General features: G+C 40.8%; 1 protein-coding gene across 2 annotated transcripts in view; it reads left to right on the top strand.

Annotated features, from left to right (window-relative positions):
* Positions 1 to 22,297, top strand: part of RYR3 (ryanodine receptor 3) — a 407,410-nt gene that overhangs the window by 29,448 nt on the left and 355,665 nt on the right. For both annotated transcript variants that reach the window (XM_030930996.1, XM_030930995.1), the window contains exon 2: positions 1,866 to 1,973. In XM_030930996.1, coding sequence (XP_030786856.1) covers positions 1,938 to 1,973 — 36 coding nt within the window. In that variant the 5' untranslated portion in view covers positions 1,866 to 1,937. The remainder of the gene's footprint in view (positions 1 to 1,865; positions 1,974 to 22,297) is intronic.

The following is a 22,297-nucleotide window of genomic DNA, read 5'->3' as shown; positions in this document are numbered from 1 at the left end:
CTCAAGGCCGGGTGCGGTGGCTCACGCCTGTAATCCCAGCACTTTGGGAGGCTGAGGCGGGTGGATCACGAGGTCAGGAAATCGAGATCATCCTGGTTAACATGATGAAACCCCTTCTCTACTAAAAAAATACAAAAAATTAGCCAGGCATTGGTGGCGGGCGTCTGTAGTTCCAGCTACTCGGGAGGCTGAGGCAGGAAAATGGAGTGAACCCGGGAGGTGGAGCCTGCAGTGAGCCGAGATCCCGCCACTGCACTCCAGCCTGGGTGACAGAGCCAGACTCGGTCTCAGGAAAAAAAAAAAAAAAAAAAAAAAGAAGTACTCACTCAAATCCTTAGTTGAAAACTACTTGAAAATGTACGTTACCCAGAGCCAGCAGCCTTTGGAATAGGATTATCCATTCCTGGCTCACAACTTTAATAAAGGAAAATTGTAGGTAGGTCCAGCAGGCTGATTATCTTATTTTGGAGAATATTGCAGTTGGGAGAGGAGGAAGAATAAACAAACACTCGGAAATTAAAGGGAACTTTTAAAGATAGTCAATTCCATTATTTTTATTTTAAAACTAGATGCTGAAGTTAGAGAGGTTGTCGGAGCCTTAGTAGCAGACTTGGTTTAGCTTTTAAAGTGGAGCTCCATGGAAACAGCTTTACCTGTTTTGAAGTGTTAGGCATGGCTGTCCGTGACTTCTGGCCCTCATTCCTCATTCCTGTTCTCACGGTATTGATGTTCTGCCAATATCATGTAGGAAACACAGGACTGGTACACAGGTGATCACAAGCTGTATTCTTAAGGAAAATGGTGTGTCATCGAAATGGGACTGTAAACTCCAGAAAGACCGTGATTTTGCTTTGTATTTCTTTGTATCTTTTCCAATATCAAGCACTGCATAAATGAAATACTTGAATATTTGCTGATCTAAAATGTTCTCACAGTGAAGAAAAACTTTAATATTTTTATTAGTGTCAGGAACAGTGTAGGGTTAAGTGCATGGACTTCGGAGACAGACTGTCTGGATTTGTATCTGACTCAGCCAAATGTAACCCTTGGGCAGGCTACCTAAACTCATTGTGCCTTTGTTTCCTTGGCGAGAAGCTGGAATATTAATAGTCCCTATCTTATAAGGTGGTTGTGAAGATTAAATGAGTTAACATATTCAAAGCCCTTAGAACAGTACCTGGCATAAAGTATTCAATAAATATTAGCTACTGTTAGTATGCAAAGACAGCTATGTTTAACTGTTAAGAAATGTCCCAGAATAGGCATGAATGTCATGATGTTAATTGGTCACTGTTAACTGATTCTAATAAATTGGAATTATAGGGATCATCATTTCTTAAAGTTCTGGACATTTCTTTGATTATGCTGTATTTATATAGCTCTTAACCCCCTCTATGGCCTCTTTTTGTACTATATCCAGGTTTTCTTAACAAATCAATGGATTCTCTATTAGGGTCCCTACTGTCTAGAGCCACATTATGGTCTGTCCACTGCTCTTTTCCAGATTATTGTGGATGAGATCCCAGTGGCTTTCTTTCTCTGGTCTCACCCAGATGTGGCTGTAGATAGATCAGCCTTCCCTTCCTCTCCCTTCTTTGGCAAGGCTATGTCTGTGTTCTTCCATATGTACCTCCAGCCTTCCCTCAAGTTGATCCTGACATGTTGGAAACTATTCCCTTGATATATGGGGCTTTTCTTATTCTTTAGAAACCAGCTTAAAACCCATCTTGAATAGGAGAAAGCCACTTTTTTGCATTCCTATTCACCCATCCAACTGTCATTTTGATTCATAGGCTCTTTGCCCTTGGGATGTTGTTGCGTGACTGATATGAGTAGGTATCCTCATTCTGATTTTATTTCCACAGTACATTCCTCCAGATCTCTGCGTCTGCAATTTTGTGCTGGAACAGTCCCTATCTGTCAGAGCCCTGCAGGAAATGCTTGCCAACACAGGTGAAAATGGCGGCGAAGGGGTGAGTACCTGAATTGTGTCCTAGGTTGGGATTGGGATGCACCATATCCCCAAAATACATTCTACATTTCATCCAACTTTGAACTGAAAAATTTAAGACTGTTGAGATGATTCATATGGAGATAGTAAATCTTTCTCCCGGAGTTTAGTTGTTGTTCAGCAACCCGATTTCTGCTTCCTTTGAGTTAATCAGCTTCCACCAGAAAACAGACCACCACTAATGCTGCCCAAGCAAGGCATAGGATGCTGAGCCTACTCCCCTCTCTTACCCCAGAATTCACCAGCGAATGTGGAGAGGCTGAGAGGGTCTTGAGATTGAGGGTGCCTGTGAGCTAGTTTCTTTGTCCTTGGAGAAATCTTGCTGGGGAGTTAGGACTGCTCCAATGGAGCACAACCAAGTTACGACAGTTCGAACATGATTTCCTGCAGAATTCTGAATCTTTGATGGTTTCACTGATGATGAGCAAGTACAGAATTGTCTTGAGTTTCCATTGTCAGTAAAATGATCCTTGTAACTAAGAGACAAGCTCCATATTGCCCATGTCAGAAGGCTTTTGGGCAAGACTTTGGCCAGATATTTCAAAATAATTTTTGACTCTTCCTTTCCTAATGACTCACATTCGTTTTTACATATTTATCATCAAATACTTCAATTCTACTGCCTGAATATCTCAAATTCAACCATTTCTCTCCACCACCCTCACTCCCCCATACTCCATTAGATGACTATCCTCTACCTTTCGGTTACTGCAACAGCCTATTAATTGCTTTGATTGCTTCTATATTTACCCCCCTCCCATTTTTCCACTCAGCAGTTCTTCCAAAGTGCAAATACAATTATTACAGTTGCCTGTTTTAAAATCCTTTGTCTTCCCATTATTTTGAGATAAATTCCAAATTCCTAAACATGGCATAGAGCCCTTTAGGAGTTGGTGAGCCCTGTTCACCTTTCCTGCCCCATCTACATCCCACCAAGTACTCAGTGTCCCAGTGACGTTGAATTCCTCTGTCTGCCTCAAATATGCCGGTTCTCTTTTGCCTCTGATCCTGCATATCAGCTATTCCCTCCACGTGGAACAGCTTTCCTCCTCCTCTCTCACTTCCCTTATGTAATCCCTCTGTGTCTTTCAAGGAACCAGTTTAGTTATTAGATCAGTTGAGAAGCCACTGCAGACCGCACAGGTCTGTTGCTGGGACAACATTAGGTACTTTTTCTATCATAGCTCTTATCACTCTGTACTATCATTGCAAGTCTTTTTTTCTTCTCTAATGGAGAGTACACTGTCTGTGGGTAGAAACTGTTCACAGTTACCTAGTAGCTTAGTTTGTTCTTACTTGAAGTCATGCATAATGTGGACATGTCTCATTTGTAGTAGAAGAGACAATTGACTGTAGAATCAAGAGAATCAATGTTTACATTTCGGTCATCCTCCAGCCCTTAATTAGATGTACCCAAGGGTACATCTAATCTCTTGGGGCCACAGTGTTCTGTGAGTTAGATCTCTAAGACCTTTAATACCAAATATTTGTGTTTTTTCACTCTTTTGATTTATAACAGTATGCTGTAGGAAGACAACGGAGAATAGTTTGCTTTGTGCCTTAGATCCTTAACACAGGTGATATTTTTGTTCATTTAATGTTTGCCTCAGTCTAGGTTCCCCGTTCCTTGCACTGACCTCAGCATCTAATATCTTCCACATACCCTCAAACACTTCCAGTTTAGGGAGACTTTTTTTTAATTGATCACTCTTTTTCCAGGATGCATCATATACAGAAAGCTTTGATGAGGGAGACCTAGTTGATTTTAAATATCACCACTTTTTCAGTGTCAAAAAAGATCTGCTACACCCAGCCTACTCTATGGTCCTAGGTTAGAAATTAAGGAGACAAAGAGATACTATGTTAATTGGGGAATTATTTCTTGGCTATTCTGTTATCCTGTTTTGTTTTAAAAGTATATTTCAAAGGACTTATTTTTCTTTATCATTTAGCTTGAGTGGTTCAGAGTCCTATAGATGAGAAAGTAAATTCAAAAGTTCTGGTTCTTCTTTGTTGCAAAGAACTTATAGTCTTAACTTGGTTTGTCTTAAGAGGAATAAGTAATCATTCATGTTCCAAATAGAATGGTAGGACTCACTTTAATAAAACTGAGCTCTTCATTTTAGAATATACGAATAAGACCTACCTTAATTACCAGGCATGTTATGGCAGAAGTTTGTTTAATATAATTGTATATTTCAGGAGCCATTTATAAGTTAAAACATTTAGAAACGAATACATTCAATCTTATTTGAATAATCTACTCTTCTTTAAAAACTCACGTTCAAAATAAATGATCCATGACATTTTTATTAATATCTATCGAATCATCATCATCATCATCATGTTCAGTCAGACTCTGAAATTTTCCATATTGCCTTTTGTTCTATTTTTGCCCAAGACAAGAGAGACCTAATAGTTATTTCCCATCTCGACACATTTATCACTATTATTATAAGGAGTAGTATTCACTGGAGATCTCAGAGAAGAGGGACGTGAGGAGAGAGATGGAACACAGATGGGAAGGTACAGTTTTCAAGTCATATTATTTTACTGTGCATTGATGGCTCCACAGAATAGTTACCTGAACAGCAGCTTCAGGTACTAGAACCCTCTTGGAACTTTCTCACAATTCCATCTGGGCTCTGAGTCTTACATATGAAAAACATGAGTTTTGTATCATCTCTTGAGTCTGATTATTTTGCTTTTCTGAAGTAATTACTATGTACATTTACTATTGGTACTTTATTTGATTTTAGAAGATAATATTCAGCAGGGAAGAAAAAGGAAAAATAAGGAAGTGCGTTAACATGACAGAGCAGAATGATTCTCTGGAGAGCCTGGGGATGTTTGAGTGGGATGAAGCCTTCTTTGTATGCCATTCCATTCTGTTTGGAAATAGCCATTTTCTGCTCTTAAATAGATATGGCTTTCACTAATGATTATGACTGCCACCAAATGGGAGGCTTTGAAGAGTATAATTTTTCCTTCTAGTCAAAAATTGGTCCTGGTGTACTGTGTCTGTTCACTGCTGTGTAGCAACTGGACATTGTTAAAAATGACTTCAGCTGTTTTTTCACTCACGTGTTGAGTGTACAGAAGTCTTTTTGCAAGGATTTACAATTCTGCAGCAATTTCTCTTGCTAACAAAGAAAACAAAAGTGCCCTAATTTAACAGCAAAGAGGTTTCTTTATTGTTTAAATATCCTTAGCGGTAGCCAGTAGTACATGGGAGCCAGCTTTATATTGAGAAGGAGAATCAGTGATGAGGAGGACCTGGAGCAGAGAACATTTTGTGCCTCTCAGAGTCTGCCCGGTCTCACCTCCTCCTTGGATCACTTTACCTCTGATCTAATCCTATGTAATTTTATTCTGGGGAAAATTACCAGGGGATAGATGCTTGGCACTGTGGCCAATTTTATGGCTACAGTTGGAAGTAAAATTCTTGCAATCAAATATTATTTTCACATTTTCAATTGATTTAGACCTATAGTGTCTACCAACCTTCGGCCGGACACGGAACCAAAAGAAATGTCCCCATCTCCCTCTAAGCCCTCAATCCCCGTCATCCTATAGAAATGACTTTAAAGTGAGAGCAAACAGCATTTGTGATGAAAAAAATGCTCAGTCTTCAGTGTCAGGCAGATGTGTTTTCAGTCCACCCTGTATTGGACCAGATGTCCTCTGGGGCAGATTATTTCTCCTTTATGTACCTTAATTTCCACATCTTCAAGATGCAGTCTATCTCATAGAACTGGGTGAGAATTAAATGAGATCACTGCCTACAACTGCCTGTAATTTTGAAAAGAAAAGTATTTTTTCCTGTCTTCATCCCTGGTCCACATCCTCCGGTTATACGGATCCTTCAGGAATATTCAAACTGCCTCAAAGGAAGGAGAGTCCTGTGCTACACAACTAGGTGCATGTTAAACTTAACTCCAAATGGGTTCTGACATGAACTGGCATAATGCTTCTAGAAATGAAAGGCCTTGGTTAACACAATTACCAGCTGCACTCCTTCCGATAAGGGCTCCGGTTTTCTCTAAAAGTTGACTTCATCCATGTCAGGTCTTTACAACTACAAAGAGAGATGAAATATAAATATAAAATGAATTATATAAATGATATATATAAATATCAATATTAAACTAATTGTATAGTTGCCACGTGAACGTGACACTTTATCCATGTCCAGAACACATAAGGTGACTTTGTGTTCCTGACTTTGGATGCTAAAATATCTGGTATGCTGATACACAAGCAGCCTTTTAACCTTGATGGGGCCAGGCGCGGTGGCTCAAGCCTGTAATCCCAGCACTTTGGGAGGCCAAGGTGGGTGGATCATGAGATCAGGAGATCGAGACCATCCTGGCTAACACAGTGAAACCCCATCTCTACTAAAAATACAAAAACATTAGCCAGGCGTGGCGGCGGGCACCTGTAGTCCCAGCTACTTGGGAGGCTGAGGCAGGAGAATGGCCTAAACCTGCGAGGCAGAGCTTGCAGTGAGCTGAGATTGTGCCACCGTACTCCAGGCTGGGCAACAGAGCAAGACTCCATCTCAAAAAAAAAAAAAAAAAAAAAAGAAAAAAAGAAAAAAAACCTTGATTGGGAAATGTGACCTGGAAAGATATTATTTCTACAAGAACCTTTATAACAGATGTCCTCACTGAGAAGTTCTTCATTTCCCTGTATTACTTGTGTGATTTGATAGTCCCATTACTCTGAAAGGAGATTTTGCCTACTTTGATTTATCCTCGTCTTTACAGTAGACAATACCACACACAGCATGTTTGCTAGTGAAAGGGTGTGGCACATTTGTCATATGTTACTGCTTCCTGAGGATGACATGCCTGTGACTGCTAGGGGCTGTCTCCTGGTATCATGTGACCTTGGAAATGGCCAGTGAAGCGTAAACATACGTTATGCTATATTCATGTAAAGGTCCTTACAGTGCGTGTCATGAGATATATGAGATATTTACCTTGCAACCAAGTTCAGGACATTCATTCATCTCATAAAGTCACAGAACATTTAGTGACAGGTGGCAACATCATTAAAAAAGAATCAGCTAACCATGCATCTGCCCTGACACTGCTAGGTGATAAATAAATCAAAACAAACACTGATGAAGGGAATTATTAGAAACCCCTTGTTTAAAGTCTGAATTGTTGTTGTGCCAAGATTTAGACATGTTGTGCACACTCATCTGGAATGAAGAGGGCTAATAGGATCCTTACTTATTGCTTCCTGGGTTCCTGTGTGCCCGCCAACAGGTTATGTTATGTTATGTTATGTTATGTTATGTTATGTTATGTTGTGTTATTTTTTTGAGACGGAGTCTCGCTCTGTCGCCCAGGCTGGAGTGCAGTGGCGCTATCTTGGCTCACGGCAAGCTCCGCCTCCTGGGTTCACGCCATTCTCCTGCCTCAGCCTCCCGAGTAGCTGGGACTACAGGCGCCCGCCACCTCGCCCGGCTAGTTTTTTGTATTTTTAGTAGAGACGGGGTTTCACCGTGGTCTCGATCTCCTGACCTTGTGATCCGCCCGCCTCGGCCTCCCAAAGTGCTGGGATTACAGGCTTGAGCCACCGCGCCCGGCCTCCGCCAACATTTTATATCATAGAAGAAAAGGGGAGTCGCTGCCATCCAGATTCAGCATTTCACTCTGAGGTTTTTATCTTCCCTTTATAAGGGAAGATTAGGAAAAAAATTAGAAAAAAAATAGTAATATAATTTATTTTGTTTGTACGTGAGGAGGAAACATGACTGATGGAGGAACTGTGTCCACAACTCTAGACCTCATCCCCATTTACATGTTTTAATATTACAGTTTTAAAAATACATAATTTATTTTTTTTCATTTTTTTATTATACTTTAAGTTCTAGGGTACATGTGCATAACGTGCAGGTTTGTTACATATGTATATTTGTGCCATGTTGGTGTGCTGCACCCATCAACTCGTCAGCACCCATCCATTCATCATTTATATCATGTATAACTCCCAATGCAATCCCTCCCCCCTCCCCCCTCCCCCCTCCCCATGATAGGCCCCAGTGTGTGATGTTCCCCTTCCCGAGACATAATTTAATGAGTCAAATCTAACCAGCACTGACGACACTTCAGGAGAGTTCGTAAGATTTCCTTTAGAGAAAAAGTACTAAGTCACTCATGCTTATATTGTGATTTAAGTCCGAGGTCTTGCCCGTAGAAGCGTCAAGTCCCTACGGTCAGAATAACCACGCGAAGTGTCGAAAGCCTGAATTTCCTTTGTACTCATTGGTTAAATAAGCCTCTGCCTCAAGCTGTCCAAGAACGTCCTTGGTGCCCTCACTCAGGACCTCCCCACCCCAGTGACAATGCCTTTCAGGCTGCTAACCTTGGGAACACTCCCCCTCCCTACACCTAATTGGTGAGAGCAGGATATCACGTCATTAAATTTTTAACTTGCTTGGCTTGACTCTGCTTTTTCTTTGGAGAGGGAGAAAAATAACATTCTGGTTTCAGATGCTGGTCTTTCCTTTTTTTAATCGATGGCTGTCCATCCACACCTGCTGCAAAAATAGTGTGTTTATACTCGCAAAATAACAAAACGACTTGGCAGAATTGCTCTCACGTGCGAAAGCTTGTTGAAACCTACTCTTTAAAAGCTGCCCTGTGTTAGAGTTCATTTTACAGATGTACTCGTGGCAGGCAGCCTGTTTCGGTGACAAAGCTCTGGGAGTTTGGAGGTTTAGATTTGATCTTAACACTGCCACCAACTGGGAATTTAACTTCAAGTAAATCTCTCACCAACTGGGCTTTAGGTTCCCCACCTCTATATGACATCACTTAGATGCAAAGTCCTTTCTCAGGTCTGTAATCGTTGCAATGTACCAAGTTAAAATGGAAAAGTGTCATCACGTCACTTCCTCTTGTGTGTCCTATGGGCTGTAGCCCATCACTGAGGAGCTGTGGAAATGTTCACCTTTTTGTATTAACCATTACTTTTGAGACCTTGGCTCCCATTTATTTAGGTAGAATGAATAAATGTGTTTATTCACTTTTTTCTTTGCTGTGGACGGGGAGAATTTTACAAAATCCATCCAGGACAGCAACCGTAAAGCACTAAACATTGACTACATAATTTTAATTTTTTTTTTGAGACAAGGTTCTCATGTAAATTTTCTTGTGGAATTATACGAGACATATCGTGTATGTTTGATAGGTTTTCTTTCCTCAAAGAGCTAGGAATTATTTTGATAAATTAAATATTATTATAAATGAGTGGCCTCCAAACTAAAGTTTCAATGTGTTTCTTTTCACAGACCAAATTGTCATTAAACATATGTACATCCTCTTCCCCCTTTCCTTTCCCCTCCTTACTGTTCTTTCTCATGGTATGCTATGATTTTAGGATTTTATGCTGATATGATGGATTTTAATGTTTCCTTGATAAGGAAGGTATGTGTAATTTATGAAGGTATGTGTAAATAACCCACATTTCATTTTTGGACTGGCCTTTTGATGACATGAGTTTTAGTTAAAATATGCCATCTGGAAGACCTTACTTCATGGTAAGAAAGCACCTTTCTTGGTCTAAGCAAAATCTGAGTGATTGATTAATTGATGGCAATTCTAAGAGAAATTCCAAATTGCCTGATACAGGTATTGACCATTTTTATTGGGTGGATTTGCTTATGTAAATGTAGTTATAAAAAAGTGATACAGCTGACTTAGGTGACAGCACATTGCTTGCTTATAGTTTGTTGATGACATCAGCACTGTACTAGAAAAAAACAGGAAAAACAAACTTTTACATTTAATGCTCCTGCAAACCTCTAAGATAACAAAATATTTACCAGGTAGGAAATCCACCCTCTTTATTCTGTTTTTTTTTTTTTTTTTTTTTTTGTTTTTTTTTTTTTTAACTCTGTAGTAAGCATCAGTAGACTCCTCAAATAAGTTGAAAGCTTTCGGCAAAACCTGCGCATGCTAAAATATCCATTTACTGTTTTGTTTTTGATTTCGCTAGCTCAGTGATCTCTCGGAATGGGTATGTTATTCACTCCTTCAATATACATGTACTTTGCATGGACAACTGACTCAAGCTGTATTTGTCATGAACTGGGCCTTTCACTTGTGAGTGTTCAGGGCAGTTTCCATTCTTTGTGTCTGTGCAATTAACAAAAAAAAGAAAGAAACCACTAGCGCACCTCACCCTTCAGTGTTGTGAAATTAGAGGTGGCTGCACACTTAGAAATTTGTCGCCAGGCAGTTTGTTTTCCCACTGCTCTCCAATTAGAATGACTTGCCTGTGGACTCATTTTTTTATTTCTTCAAAACATTCCAAGTTTTTTTTAAAGCCTCTCATGTTTGCTCTGAATATGGTCTAGACGGCCTGTGATCATAGGTTTCAGTCTGGTGAGATGACACAAGTGTGCAGCTTTGCCTTCATCTCAGCTTCTCGACGCTTCAGACCTCTTCCAGTGCTATTATGCAACTCCAGCTCTGCTATTCCATAAGGCTGGAATTCATGATAAAAATGGAAAAAGCTAGTTTGATATTTTCTTTCTCCTGCCGTATCTCCAAAGTGAACCAGCAGAAGAATTAAATGTGAACTTCAACAATTAAGAATAACCGTTCAGGTTAACTAGCTTTTTACATTTCTTCATATGCTGAGTAGAAGCCTTTTCAAGTGAAAGAACCCACAGAATGAATTTTTAAAGCTCCAGACTCTCTCAAATCCCCCCACTTATTGAATATAGTGCTTCAGCTTTACTGTGACTGTCTTTGGTGAAATTGGGCATATTGTGAAGTCGGCACCTCGTGTTTAAGATCAATATGCCTGTCTGATCCTGGCAGTGTTTTTGCAAATGTGTTAACATTTAGCTTTGCTAATGTTACACAAACTGGAATTCTGTTCATCCTTGCTGTGGACATTGAAATGCTCTGTTGAAATAACCTTGTCATAATGGTATCTGTTATCTAGAAAGCCTGAGCTGCTTCTCCATGGCTGGACTAAAGATATTTGTTGTTGGTGGTGGTGGTTTTTATATTTTAATTGCAAAAAAATTTAAATATCTTCATTAAAGTTTCTTAGAGGCATGAGGATGGATTGGGGGTGTCTCAGCTTTCTCCAGGACACAATCTGTAGGTAAATAGTTTATTATTCAGGGAGATGTTTTGATAAGAGATTTTGCTGAGAGTTTTTAGAAAAATAACTGTTTCATGGCGGGGCAGGAGTAGAGATGGGTTGTAAAAATGAATTTCAGCTGCATTTCTGGGAACGTGTTTTAATCCTTAATTGTACAATATTTGAATTTTTGGGAAATCTTTTAAGAAACCTGCTTACCTTTTGAAAATAAAGCACATTTGCAATTTTTTAAATCCTAGGAGAATAGAAACTCTTCAGTTTACTTATTAGACTTTTCCTTTGATCATGTACTTCACTTTTTAATAGATACCTGAGTTTAAATTATATATTTGTAGGGAGAATTGAATGAACTAGAACAAACTCCAATTTATTTCCATTTCATAAAAGTTTAATAAGAGCACCAATCTGGATATCCTGTTAAAGAAAAGTTAACTTGGTGCTAGAGAAACCCTGATCTCAGCTGGCATTTTCATCCTTACTTGAGTAAAAACACTCCAGTCCTATGATTGCCACTATCTGGTTTTAGAATGGAAGGAGCTAAAATGATGATGTGGAATCGGTGGAAAGAAAGTGGGAATAAGATCAAATATATTTAGGCGAACCATGGTGTAAAAATAGCTTCTGCTCTGCGGAGGGCTGAAATGGTTACCCACAAAGTAAGAGGAAAGCTGAAGGCAGAATGCTTCTGCTTCCACCTAGAGTTTCCCCCTGTGGGTACTGCACGTACTTGGGCTTGTAGTGAGGGTGGGAGATGGGGAAAGTACTGGGCCGTGTTTCTGAGTTCCATGATGTTGCTCTGGTGTGAGGGAGGAAAGTGCTGGACTAGGCAGGTGGGGTGGACATTCTGGCCTTGGTATTCCCACTGTCTGGTCCTTGCTGTGTCACCCGCAAAACATGGACTCTGAACTAAATGAGTGGCTCCTAAACATCTATCCCAGGATCAATGTCTACCCATGATGAAGGATTCCTAAGTCATCAGGAAAACGGGGAAAACTGATTTCTAGTACCCTTCCTGTATGGATGATCAGTTTCATTGCTGTGGTTGAAATCGTACTGGTTCTTGAACTTGTTCACTTGTAAGGCCTATTCTTGCCTACAGCTCATGCATTCCATGTACTAAGTAGTTTTGCCCAAATACCAGATAGGTGTTTTGGTTAAAAAAAAAAAAAAAAAAAAAAAAAAAAAAAAAAAAAAAAGCCTTAAAAAAAAGTTCTTAGTGACACCTGGATAGTCTGTTCCCTTGTTGGTTGTGGTTATTGGCCTCTTTCTTTGTGGATAACTGCCTCTGTGATGAAGAAAGAAAGGCACTTGATTTTAGAGTTTTTAGGCACCGGTTACCCCTCCTTTTGCTTTTGTTCTCGAGAGAGAAACATGCATTGGCACCAGCACTGGTAAGAATCACCTGGTGCCATCCTATTAAGGATGTGCAGCTGGAGGCTTGGTGCGCCACACCCCATTTCTCTGCTGCTCATCTGCCTTGAAAGGTGGAGGATAGTAGGCAGGAGAAGTGGGATGTTCCAAAAGAATGAACTGAGAGCTGACCCAGTGTAAATGAGGCCCGCACCACAGAGGTTTCTTCTAAGGAATAGCCTTTGCGCGCTTGCTTTTAAAGGCCCTCTCTCTGCTGACTCCCCTGAGTCCTGCTCTCTGCGTGGGGCCAGAGGTGGAAGTTATTCATGGTGGAACCATTCCTTAAAATATTCATTTTCATGTCTTTGATGAGCTATTTGAAAGGTAAGTTGAATGCATTACTTTTTTTTTTCTCTTTATATCTTCATAGTTTAGTTTCTAAAGTTATGACTTGGTTTTAGGAATTTTCAGAATTACTGCTAGGGTATACAAATCTCCAGTTATTTTAAACAATTTTTTAATTGATACATAATGTACCTAGTTTCAGAATACATGTGATAATTTAATACATTCATGTAATTTATAAAGACCAAATCAGTGAAAATCTCCGGAATTTATGTTTTTGGTGGGTACAAATAACTGAGTTGTAATTACTGAGGCATCGTTAGTTGATGAAATAGAGCTATGGAGCTGATTCTGTACAACCTTACCTCCACAATGATACTGTCTAAACCATAGAAGCCGCAGTTAATTATCTGACCTCAGGCAGCTGACCCAGGTCACCAGGAGAATGAGCAACTGCTGTTCCCAGGCAACCACTTGGACGGTGCAGGGCAGTTGAAGCAATAGGGATATGCAAATCCATGCTTTATTAGCTACACAGATTTCACTGAAAGTCAGTGGGAGAAACCATAGGTCTGTCTGCAGCTTTCCCAAACTCTCAATAATATAGTCTCAACCTGTTGTATGTGGAACTCCAATTCCCCTTCTCATAACTTCAGTCTTTCCTATGGCACAAATCCCTTCTGAACTTCGTACTATGTCATTCCCCCAGTGGGGCTACCTAGGCCTCTGCTAACACTATTTATTGCATTTGCAGTTTCTTGTGAGATTTTATTAAAATGAGCTGTTCCCAGGGTAACCAGGAACGGTAAGTTCACTGGACTGAACCCCTGGTCCAAACAGATCCAATTCACACTGGTTTAGTGTTTCACCTTAGGTGTTTTGCTTGCAGGAATGTAAAACATTCTTCAGTTCTGCCAGTCTCTTTCCCCATTTGTCTGTCTATACAAATTCATCAATGTGCACTTTTTACTAATATATTAAATTCATTTTAATGCTATTAACAAAACTTAGTATTTTTTGTGTGTGTGTGCATAATAGGTATCACTTCGCACTTCCTCACATTTACACTTGTCTTTCCAAACATATATCCCTGTATAAAAGGAATTTCTAGGGTGTCTGTTTTGGACTTCACTTCTTTTTCCCACATGGTACACCTTGTTACTAAGATAAAATTCTAACAGGAAAAAAAAGCCTTTATTATTATGATTTTTTGTATTAAACTGTATTTAAAAATTGGTCGTTTCGATCCCTTTTTCTGAAGAGTAATGTCCTAGTTGCTGCTGTATCTTACAAAACATGCCAAAATAATCAAGAGGTTTCTGTATTCCAACTTCCCCATGTTTTATTCAGTAAAGTCTACTTTAATTTATCCTCAGGTTCTAGCATGAAATAGAGGCATGCCCACTCCCAATGATCCTGGTATTAACATATGTGTATATCCCTCTAAACCAAAAGACTCATACCTGTAAGACCTGCTTTTTTTTTTTTTTTTTTTTCCTCCTCGTGAGATGGAATCTTACTCTGTCACCCAGGCTGGTGTGCAGTGGTACAATCTCTGCTCACTGCAACCTCTGCCTCCTGTATTCAGGTGATTTTCCTGCCTCAGCCTCCTGAGTAGCTGGGATTACAGGTGTCCACCACCATGCCCAGCTAATTTTTGTATTTTTAGTAGAGACAGGGTTTCACCATGTTGGCCAAGCTGGTCTTGAACTCTTGACCTCAACTGATCCACCTACCCCGGCCTCCCAAAGTTCTGGGATCACAGGCGTGTGCCACCGTGCCCAGCCTATAAGATCTATTTTAAATGCACTCACTTGATCTAGTAGGAAAAGAGTCTCAGGCCAAATCCAGTTTCTTCTTACAAATCTCAGTGGGCTTCAGAGAAAGGGGGATGCTGAGTCAGACAATATGCTATCCCTAATGTTCCCAAACCTCCCTGTAGCTAGGTTGTGCTGGCTCAGACCATCCAGTTTGTAACCCATGAGACCTTGCACAGCATTCTCTCCCAGATGGAGCTTCTGCAGTTTTTCAGATTGGCTTAAAAAAAACAATAAGGAACAATAAAGAACAACCTGGGTTACCATGTTAACAGAATTGATGGCAAGAGCCAAACACATTACCCAGTGTTCTTCTACCTTTTATTATTTGATTATTATTATTTTTGAAATGGAGTCTCACTCTATTGCCCAGGCTGCTGGTATGCAATGGCACAGTCTTAGCTCACTACAACCTCCTACTCTTGGGTTCAGGTGATTCTCCTGCCTCAACCTTCCAACTAGCTGGGATTACAGGCATGCGCCACCACATCTGGCTAATTTTTGTATTTTTAGTAGAGACGGGGTTTCACCGTGTTGGCCAGGCTGGTCATGAACTCCTGACCTCGTGATCCACCCACCTCGGCCTCCCAGAGTGCTGGGATTACAGGTGTGAGCCACCGTGCCCAGCCTCTTCTACCTTTTAAATAACCTTTCTAATTATGTCTTTATAATCCAGTGATTGAAAAATAAACTTCAGTATGGGACTATTATAATTTGAACTAAGAATTCACTGCTGTAATGCTACATTGGAAACTCACTGTAATGTAATGTAAATGTACTTACAATGACCATTTCACACAATGTGTCACCAATTCCTGTTTTAGTATCATCTTAAATTCACATCTCTTTTAAAAACATACCCAGCGTGTTCCAAAATACAGTTGTCATTTTCTCTTGGATACTGAGATCCTCCTTGCTTGGTCCAAGGGAATACATGTTAACCTTTGCAGCATCATGGCTGATATCTTTGAGCAAACCCCTGCTTTCTTGCAGCAACAAGGTGGCCCAGTCTCATCTTAATTTTTCTACCCCAGGACATGACATTGTACAACTCTTTAATATCCCTGGTTCTGTTTCATAGAGAATATTAAAGATCAAACTCTGGCTCTAGGGATATATATTTATTACCCCCACTGTGACCCATCACAGGCCAAGCCCAATTGGCCTGAGATTGGAGGAAGTATTAGTTTGATACCAGCAGAGAGGTTAAATCACATTCATGACAGCATGATTTAATAATGGAGTAAGACTTTATTATTTTTATGAGGAACATGAATTTAAAGTTCACCATGGTTACTCCAATATACTTCTAGCCTCCCTTTTATTTCCTGCCTTACTTAAATATAAAAACTTTTTGAAATAACTTTTAGGTTCAGGGGTGCATGTGTAGGTTTGTTATGTAGGTAAACTTGTATCATAGGGATTTATTGTACAGATTTCATCACCTAGGCACTAAGCCTAGTACCCAATAGTTATTTTCTCTAATCCTCTTCTTCCTCCTACCCTCAATCCTCAAGTAGGCCCCAGTATCTGTTGTTTCACCTCTTTGTGTCCATGTGTTCTCATCATTTAGCTCCTGCTTATAAGTGATAACGTGGTATTTGGTTTTCTGTTCCTACATTAGTTTGCCGAGGATGATGGCTTCCAGCTCCATCTATGTTCCTGCAAAGGACACCTTCTCATTCTTTTTTATGGCTGTGTCATATTCCATGGTGTATATGTACCACATTTTCTTTATCCAGTCTACCATGGATGGGCATTTAGGTTGATTCCATGTCTTTGCTATTGTAAGTAGTACTGCAATAAGCATATGCATGCATGTGTCTTTACAGTAGAACAATTTATATTCCTTTGAGTGTATACCCAGTAATGGGATTGCTGGGTCCAATGGTAGTTCTCTTTTTAGCTCTTTGAGGAATCACCACACTGCTTTCCACAATGGTTGAACTAATTTACACTCCCACCTACAGTGTATAAGTGTTCCCTTTTCTCCACAACCTCACCAGCACCTATTTTTTGACTTTTAATAATAATAGCAGCCATTCTGACTGGTGTGAGATGGTGTCTCATAGTGGTTTTTAGTTGTATTTCTCTAGTGGTCAGTGATGTTGAGACTTTTTTCACATGCTTGTTGGTCACATGTATGTCTTCTTTTGAAAAGTGTTCCTGTCCTTTGCCCACTTTTTGATGGAGTTTTGTTTTTTTTTTTTTTCTTGTAAATATGCTTAAGTTCCTTATAGATGCTGGATATTAGACCTTTGTTAGAAGCGTAGTGTGCAAAACTTTTCTCCCATTCTGTAGGTTGTCTGTTTACTCCATTGATAGTTTATTTTGCTGTGCAGAAGGTCTTAAGTTTTATTACATTCCATTTATCAATTTTTACTTTTGTTCCAATTGCTTTTCGCATATTTTTTCGTGAAATCTTTGCTTATTCCTGTGTCCAGAATGGTATTGCCCAGGTTGTCTTCCAGAGTTTTCATAGTTTTGGGTTTTACGTTTGAGTCTTTAATGCATCTTGAGTTGATTTTCATATATGGGGTAAGGAAGGGATCCAGTTCCAGTTTTCTGCTATGACTAGCAAGTTATCCCAGCACCAGTGTATTGACTAGGGAGTCCTTTCCCCATTGTTTTTGTCGGCTTTGTCAAATATCAGATGGTTGTTAGTATGTGGCCTTATTTCTGAGCTCCATAAGAGCTTTTCTTCCCCCCCACTTTGAGGTAACAGAGTTCCCGTGGCCCATAGCTAGATTGTACTATGCTGTCTTTTCTCTATTATTAACATGGCACTTATGGAACACCTACTGTATGTCCTTTCCATCCTCTGGATTCATGGCACAATTTTCTAGGGTTTCTAAATCTTCTTCGGGTTCTTCAAGCTGTGTAAACAGCTGAGGATGCATATTGATGACTGGACAATGATATGGTTTCCAGTGATTTATATAGCCTGCCTTGGCTCAAGTCAGTCAGTTAATCTGTCTGTTTCTCTGGCACTTCCTCTCACTGTTGGCCATCACAAACTTCTTATCTTAGATAACATGTTTCCTTCTTCAGGCTTCTGAAGATCATTCCCAGTCAGCAGTGGTCTCTCTCAGTGGAAAGCAGAAATCAACAGCAGTGTTCATTTCAGTACCTAGCTGTCACATTTCCCAGTCAGCAGTGGTCTCTCTCAGTGGAAAGCAGAAATCAGCAGCAGTGTTCATTTCAGTACCTAGCTGTCACATTACATTAATGGTAACCACCAAACTTGCTGCCAGTGGATTGAATTATTATTATTTTTTCTTCACTGGAAGAGGCAAACAACACAACTGATATTAATTTTATTAATTTTGTGGAGTTGGTTTTTTTTTTTTTTCAATTTGTGAACCATACTTGGTGTTTTTGAGCTGGCCGCTCCTCCTTCTCTCACAGGAGCTCTGCAGGTGCTACTTTTAATATGCCTTCTTTCTTTGCTGCAAAGCCTGCCACGGTGTCTTGCAGCTCACGGGAAGTCAGGTTTTACTGCCAGCCCCGGTAGGTTATCCTCCCATTGTCAGTGTGATAAATTTGCTCCCCACACAATGGGAGAAAATAGATCAGATGGTGCTCACTCTGTCCGGGTCCCAGCTTCCATGCATAGATCAGCAAAGGAGCTTTTTTATTTAACTATTATTTTTCCAGTTGACAGAAGAGCTCGTGGATGAGAATAATGCTTGGACCTAAGCCAGCCTCTGAAAGGTGGGCTTTGGAAAGCAGCCATGCGAAAAGCACTGTCCAAGCGTTAGACAACTCAAAACAACTCTGAGACACACTAGTCCAGCAGATACAGAGAGAAATGTAGAATGCTGTACTAAGAATGCACGATGAATGCTGAGGCATACCCTTAAGGGCTGGGGGTCTGCAAAGCACAGAAACCAGAGTGAGAACATAAGATCAGAGGTGACTAATTCCAGAGGAAGGTGACCAAGTAATAAGGGAAGCAGTCCTGCGAGCCCTTTCCCCAGCCTGCTTTGTGCTTTGCCATTAACTGCATCTCTTCCCAGGCCCTGCAGCGTCCACACTGGTGGGGAGGGAGGTCTAGAAGGCATGGGAGGCAGTTAAGGAAGTGTCCGGCTGACCTTTGATGTGGTGAAGACAGGTGGATCTGGGGTTGACCATGGTGGGCCTGAAACCCTTCTTCTGAGAAGCTTACCTAGAGTCTTCACCACATGTAGATTTTGTAGTGGGGACTTGCGTCTTTCTAGCTATCATATATATAGAAGCAGAGTGGAGAGAGAAGCAGAGAGAGTCAGACATTAGTCTCAAAGTTAGCAAAGGCAATCAATCATGTTTGTTCTTTGCTTCTTTGGGGTTCTGGAGAAATATTAAAAGGAAAGTCAATCACTGGTCCAAAAGGATGATTCTGAGAACAGAGAAGTGCTTGCTGACTGCATGCATCATACGTGAAGGGTCCTGTGTGGCTAAGTCCCAGAGGGGTGACTGTCAAGCCTGACTGTGCATTTGAATTACCTGGGAGCTCAGACTTCACCGTGGGCCCACCAAATTGGAATCTTATGAAAATGACCCAGCTTTTACGTTTTTTTTTTTTTTTTTTCTTCTTTGGTATTTATTTTTAAATCTCCACTAGTTATTCCAGTCTATAGCTGGGATTGAGGACCACTTTTCTAGAATGAAATCATGAGAGGTTCAGAAGAATGATGTCACTGCCTTCAGAACAGCACCTGGTCCGTGGACAGGTACTAAGTATTAGGAGCATCTGTTCTGTCTGCCCCCAGGCCCACGTACACGGGACCCCGGAGAATCAGCCTCTTCACCCAAGGCCGCTTCGTATACTTCGAGAAAAAAGCAAGTTCACTGTTGGTTTTGCTTGGGAATATAAACTTGCCCCCATGCTCATTATGTGGATATAGAAAAAACAGGATGAATCAGTCTCCATCTAGCAAAATCATAGTTGAGACCAGTACAACAAAGATAGAGAGATTTAAAAAAATAAAGATTGGTTGTTACAGGACATCCAAGGGGAAAAAAAACCCCATGTAAGTTGAAGGAGTGCAGGAAAGGGAGAGGAGGATCAGATAACAAAATAGAATCCAGTTGACTTTCTGCTTTATAGCTTGTGTAGGTAAAGGTGTTACACCCAGTAGTAGTCAGCAGGGTTTTATGATTAAAAAAAAAAAAAAAAACTTACTCCTATTTTGTTATCTATAAATCCTCAGGATGAACAGTGAGTTTTTTATAGAGAAACAGTAGGTTAGAAACAGTGTTCAAATTTTCATGTCAAGATCATCAGACCTTTTGAATGTTAGACTCTTTGTTGGAAATATTCATTATACTACATTTGGTGAATGGAAATAATTGGGCAGAGCTCTTAGTATTGACCCTTTGTGGTCACTGGTCCACCGTTTCATCTGAAGCCTGATGAGGAGGAGGAGTATGGGTGGTTCAGATAGAAACCAGAGCAGTGACTGGAAAACAAATTTGGCTGACAGATTCCTCTTATGCAAAGAATGAACTTGGCAACATCAGATTCTTAATCTGTTAGCTACAGGAGAAGGTGGGGGGAACAATTTGGAGAAAAAAAATAATAGCCTCACCTCTTTCCAAAGCATACTTGTCATCAATCTAAATGTCATTAATACCCTGACAAATATCTGGCGATTTGTTCTTTTAAAAGACACCATAATAAGAAACATGTGTTAGGGCTGCCATTTTGGCTCTCTGTTCGCTCCATGGCATCTGTGTTCAAAGAAAAGCACAGATGTATCCGGGATGACCTTGCCCAATTTGGAGGCATCCCAGTGACCACCTTTTCCCCCTCAATGGAAAATGCTCATCCGTCTGTTTGAGAAGCAGTGTTTGAAAAGTATCCGGACTAGTGGGAAAGTCATTTAATTTGTTCCTCAACTATTGTGGATTGGGACAAAAGGGCAGGAAAAGGGTAGCAGAAATCTACATCAATTCTCATAGAGCAAAGGCTCTTAGTTTTAAAGTCTTGGAAGGCAGGGGGTTCCCCAGTTGTCTTCAGTTGCACATTTGGAGTTCAAGTCTGCACCACCCAGGGGACCTTCCTACAGCTTTAGGTGCCCACAGGAAAGAATCAGCTCCAGGTCACCATAGCACCTCCTTTGCAGACTCCAACCCATCTGAGCCATCTCGCAGATTATACCTATTCCAAACTTGTGCGAAGCAGAATCTAAGTAGGTGTTTTCCCGGAAGAGACTACTGGGGTACAGGTTCTTGCTGCAAATGATGCCTGTGACTGAGCATTTACAGCTTCTCAAATTAGGCTCTGGACTTTCATCCTTTTGTTCTGAAATCCTTCCATGTGGCTGTGAAACTAATGACACGAACAAAAAGGAGATTGCACAACCTTCTCATCCAGGAAAAATAATTCCAGCACTTCCAAGAGAGAGGGTTAGCCGGATTCAGTAAATTATAAACCATGGGAATGGTAAATTTGACATTCAGTGGTGGGCAGAGGGGAATGGATTGTTTGATATTGCCTCTGTTTTCCTTGCTTAGTGACAAAGTTTATGTATTTAATAAATCAAAGGAGTGCCTGTCTGTGCACTGCTTTTCAAGTATTCTTCTCTTTCGTCCTGTGATATGAGGAGACAGGAAGAAGGCAGTACGGTGGGTGTCGAAGGTGAGGCTCCCTGGAGTCAAGGTCACTCTACAAGAGCACAGCAGCAGACAGAGTGACTGCCATAGGTCCTTCTGCCACTAGATGCAGCTGACTTTCTTTTCTGGGGTAAGGGCTGTCCTGTTGTGCATTGCAGCCTTTGACATTTGGTCCTGTCTTTTTAGTAAGGCAACTGTTAGCTGATCAAGTAAGACTGCCATGATCACTGAATTTGGGGGCAGTAGTGCCATCAGATTCTGTGCCTTCCACCTGTTTTCTGAACTCCATTAAGATTCTATTTCACGGCCAGGTGCAGTAGTTCATGCCTGTAATCCCAGCACTTTGGGAGGCTGAGGTGGGCAGATCACGTGAGGTCATGAGTTCGAGACCAGCCTGGCCAATATGGCAAAACCCCCATCTCTACTAAAAAAAAAAAAAAAAATTAACCAGGTGTGGTGGCATGAGCCTGTATTCATAGCTACCCAGGAGGCTGAAGCAGGAGAATCACTGGAACCTAGGGGACAGAGGCTGCAGTGAGCCGGGATTGTGCCACTGCACTCCAGCCTGGGCAACAGAGCAGGACTCCATCTCAAAAAAAAAAAAAAAAAAAAAAATTCAGTTTTCACTGATCTCTCAAGATGCCCATGGAAGATGCCAGGGATGTTGCCGCCTTTCAAGCGTGTTTATGTGAAGGACCTGTTCTGCTCTGGCTGAGTTGGTCCAGGCCCACCTGGCAGATTTCTTAGTAGGGGAAAAGCCTCTTCCCAGAGTGTCCTGAAGTCAGTGGCTCAGGCACCTCTGACTGTCGGCTTTAGATTCATATGAAGCACGCCATTATGAGTTGAAAAGGTGTCAAAAGCATGACACCTTACACTGTATAGTGTTTTATACTCCAAGATTGAGAGCCACAGGAGGTAGGTAGAATCTTTGTTCAGGTCAGGAGAAGGAGGGCTTGGCAATTAGCCAGTTGAGGATTGAAGTATCTCATCCAAAAAAGGTGGTGAAGAAATAAGTGTCCCACACTGGGCTCTTCGGGGTTTC

This window comes from Rhinopithecus roxellana, chromosome 5, assembly GCF_007565055.1.
Source record: "Rhinopithecus roxellana isolate Shanxi Qingling chromosome 5, ASM756505v1, whole genome shotgun sequence".
In the NCBI taxonomy this organism is placed as follows: Eukaryota; Metazoa; Chordata; class Mammalia; order Primates; family Cercopithecidae; genus Rhinopithecus; species Rhinopithecus roxellana.
Note: the sequence above shows the minus strand (reverse complement) of the source record. Positions and strands in the feature narration are given on the sequence as shown.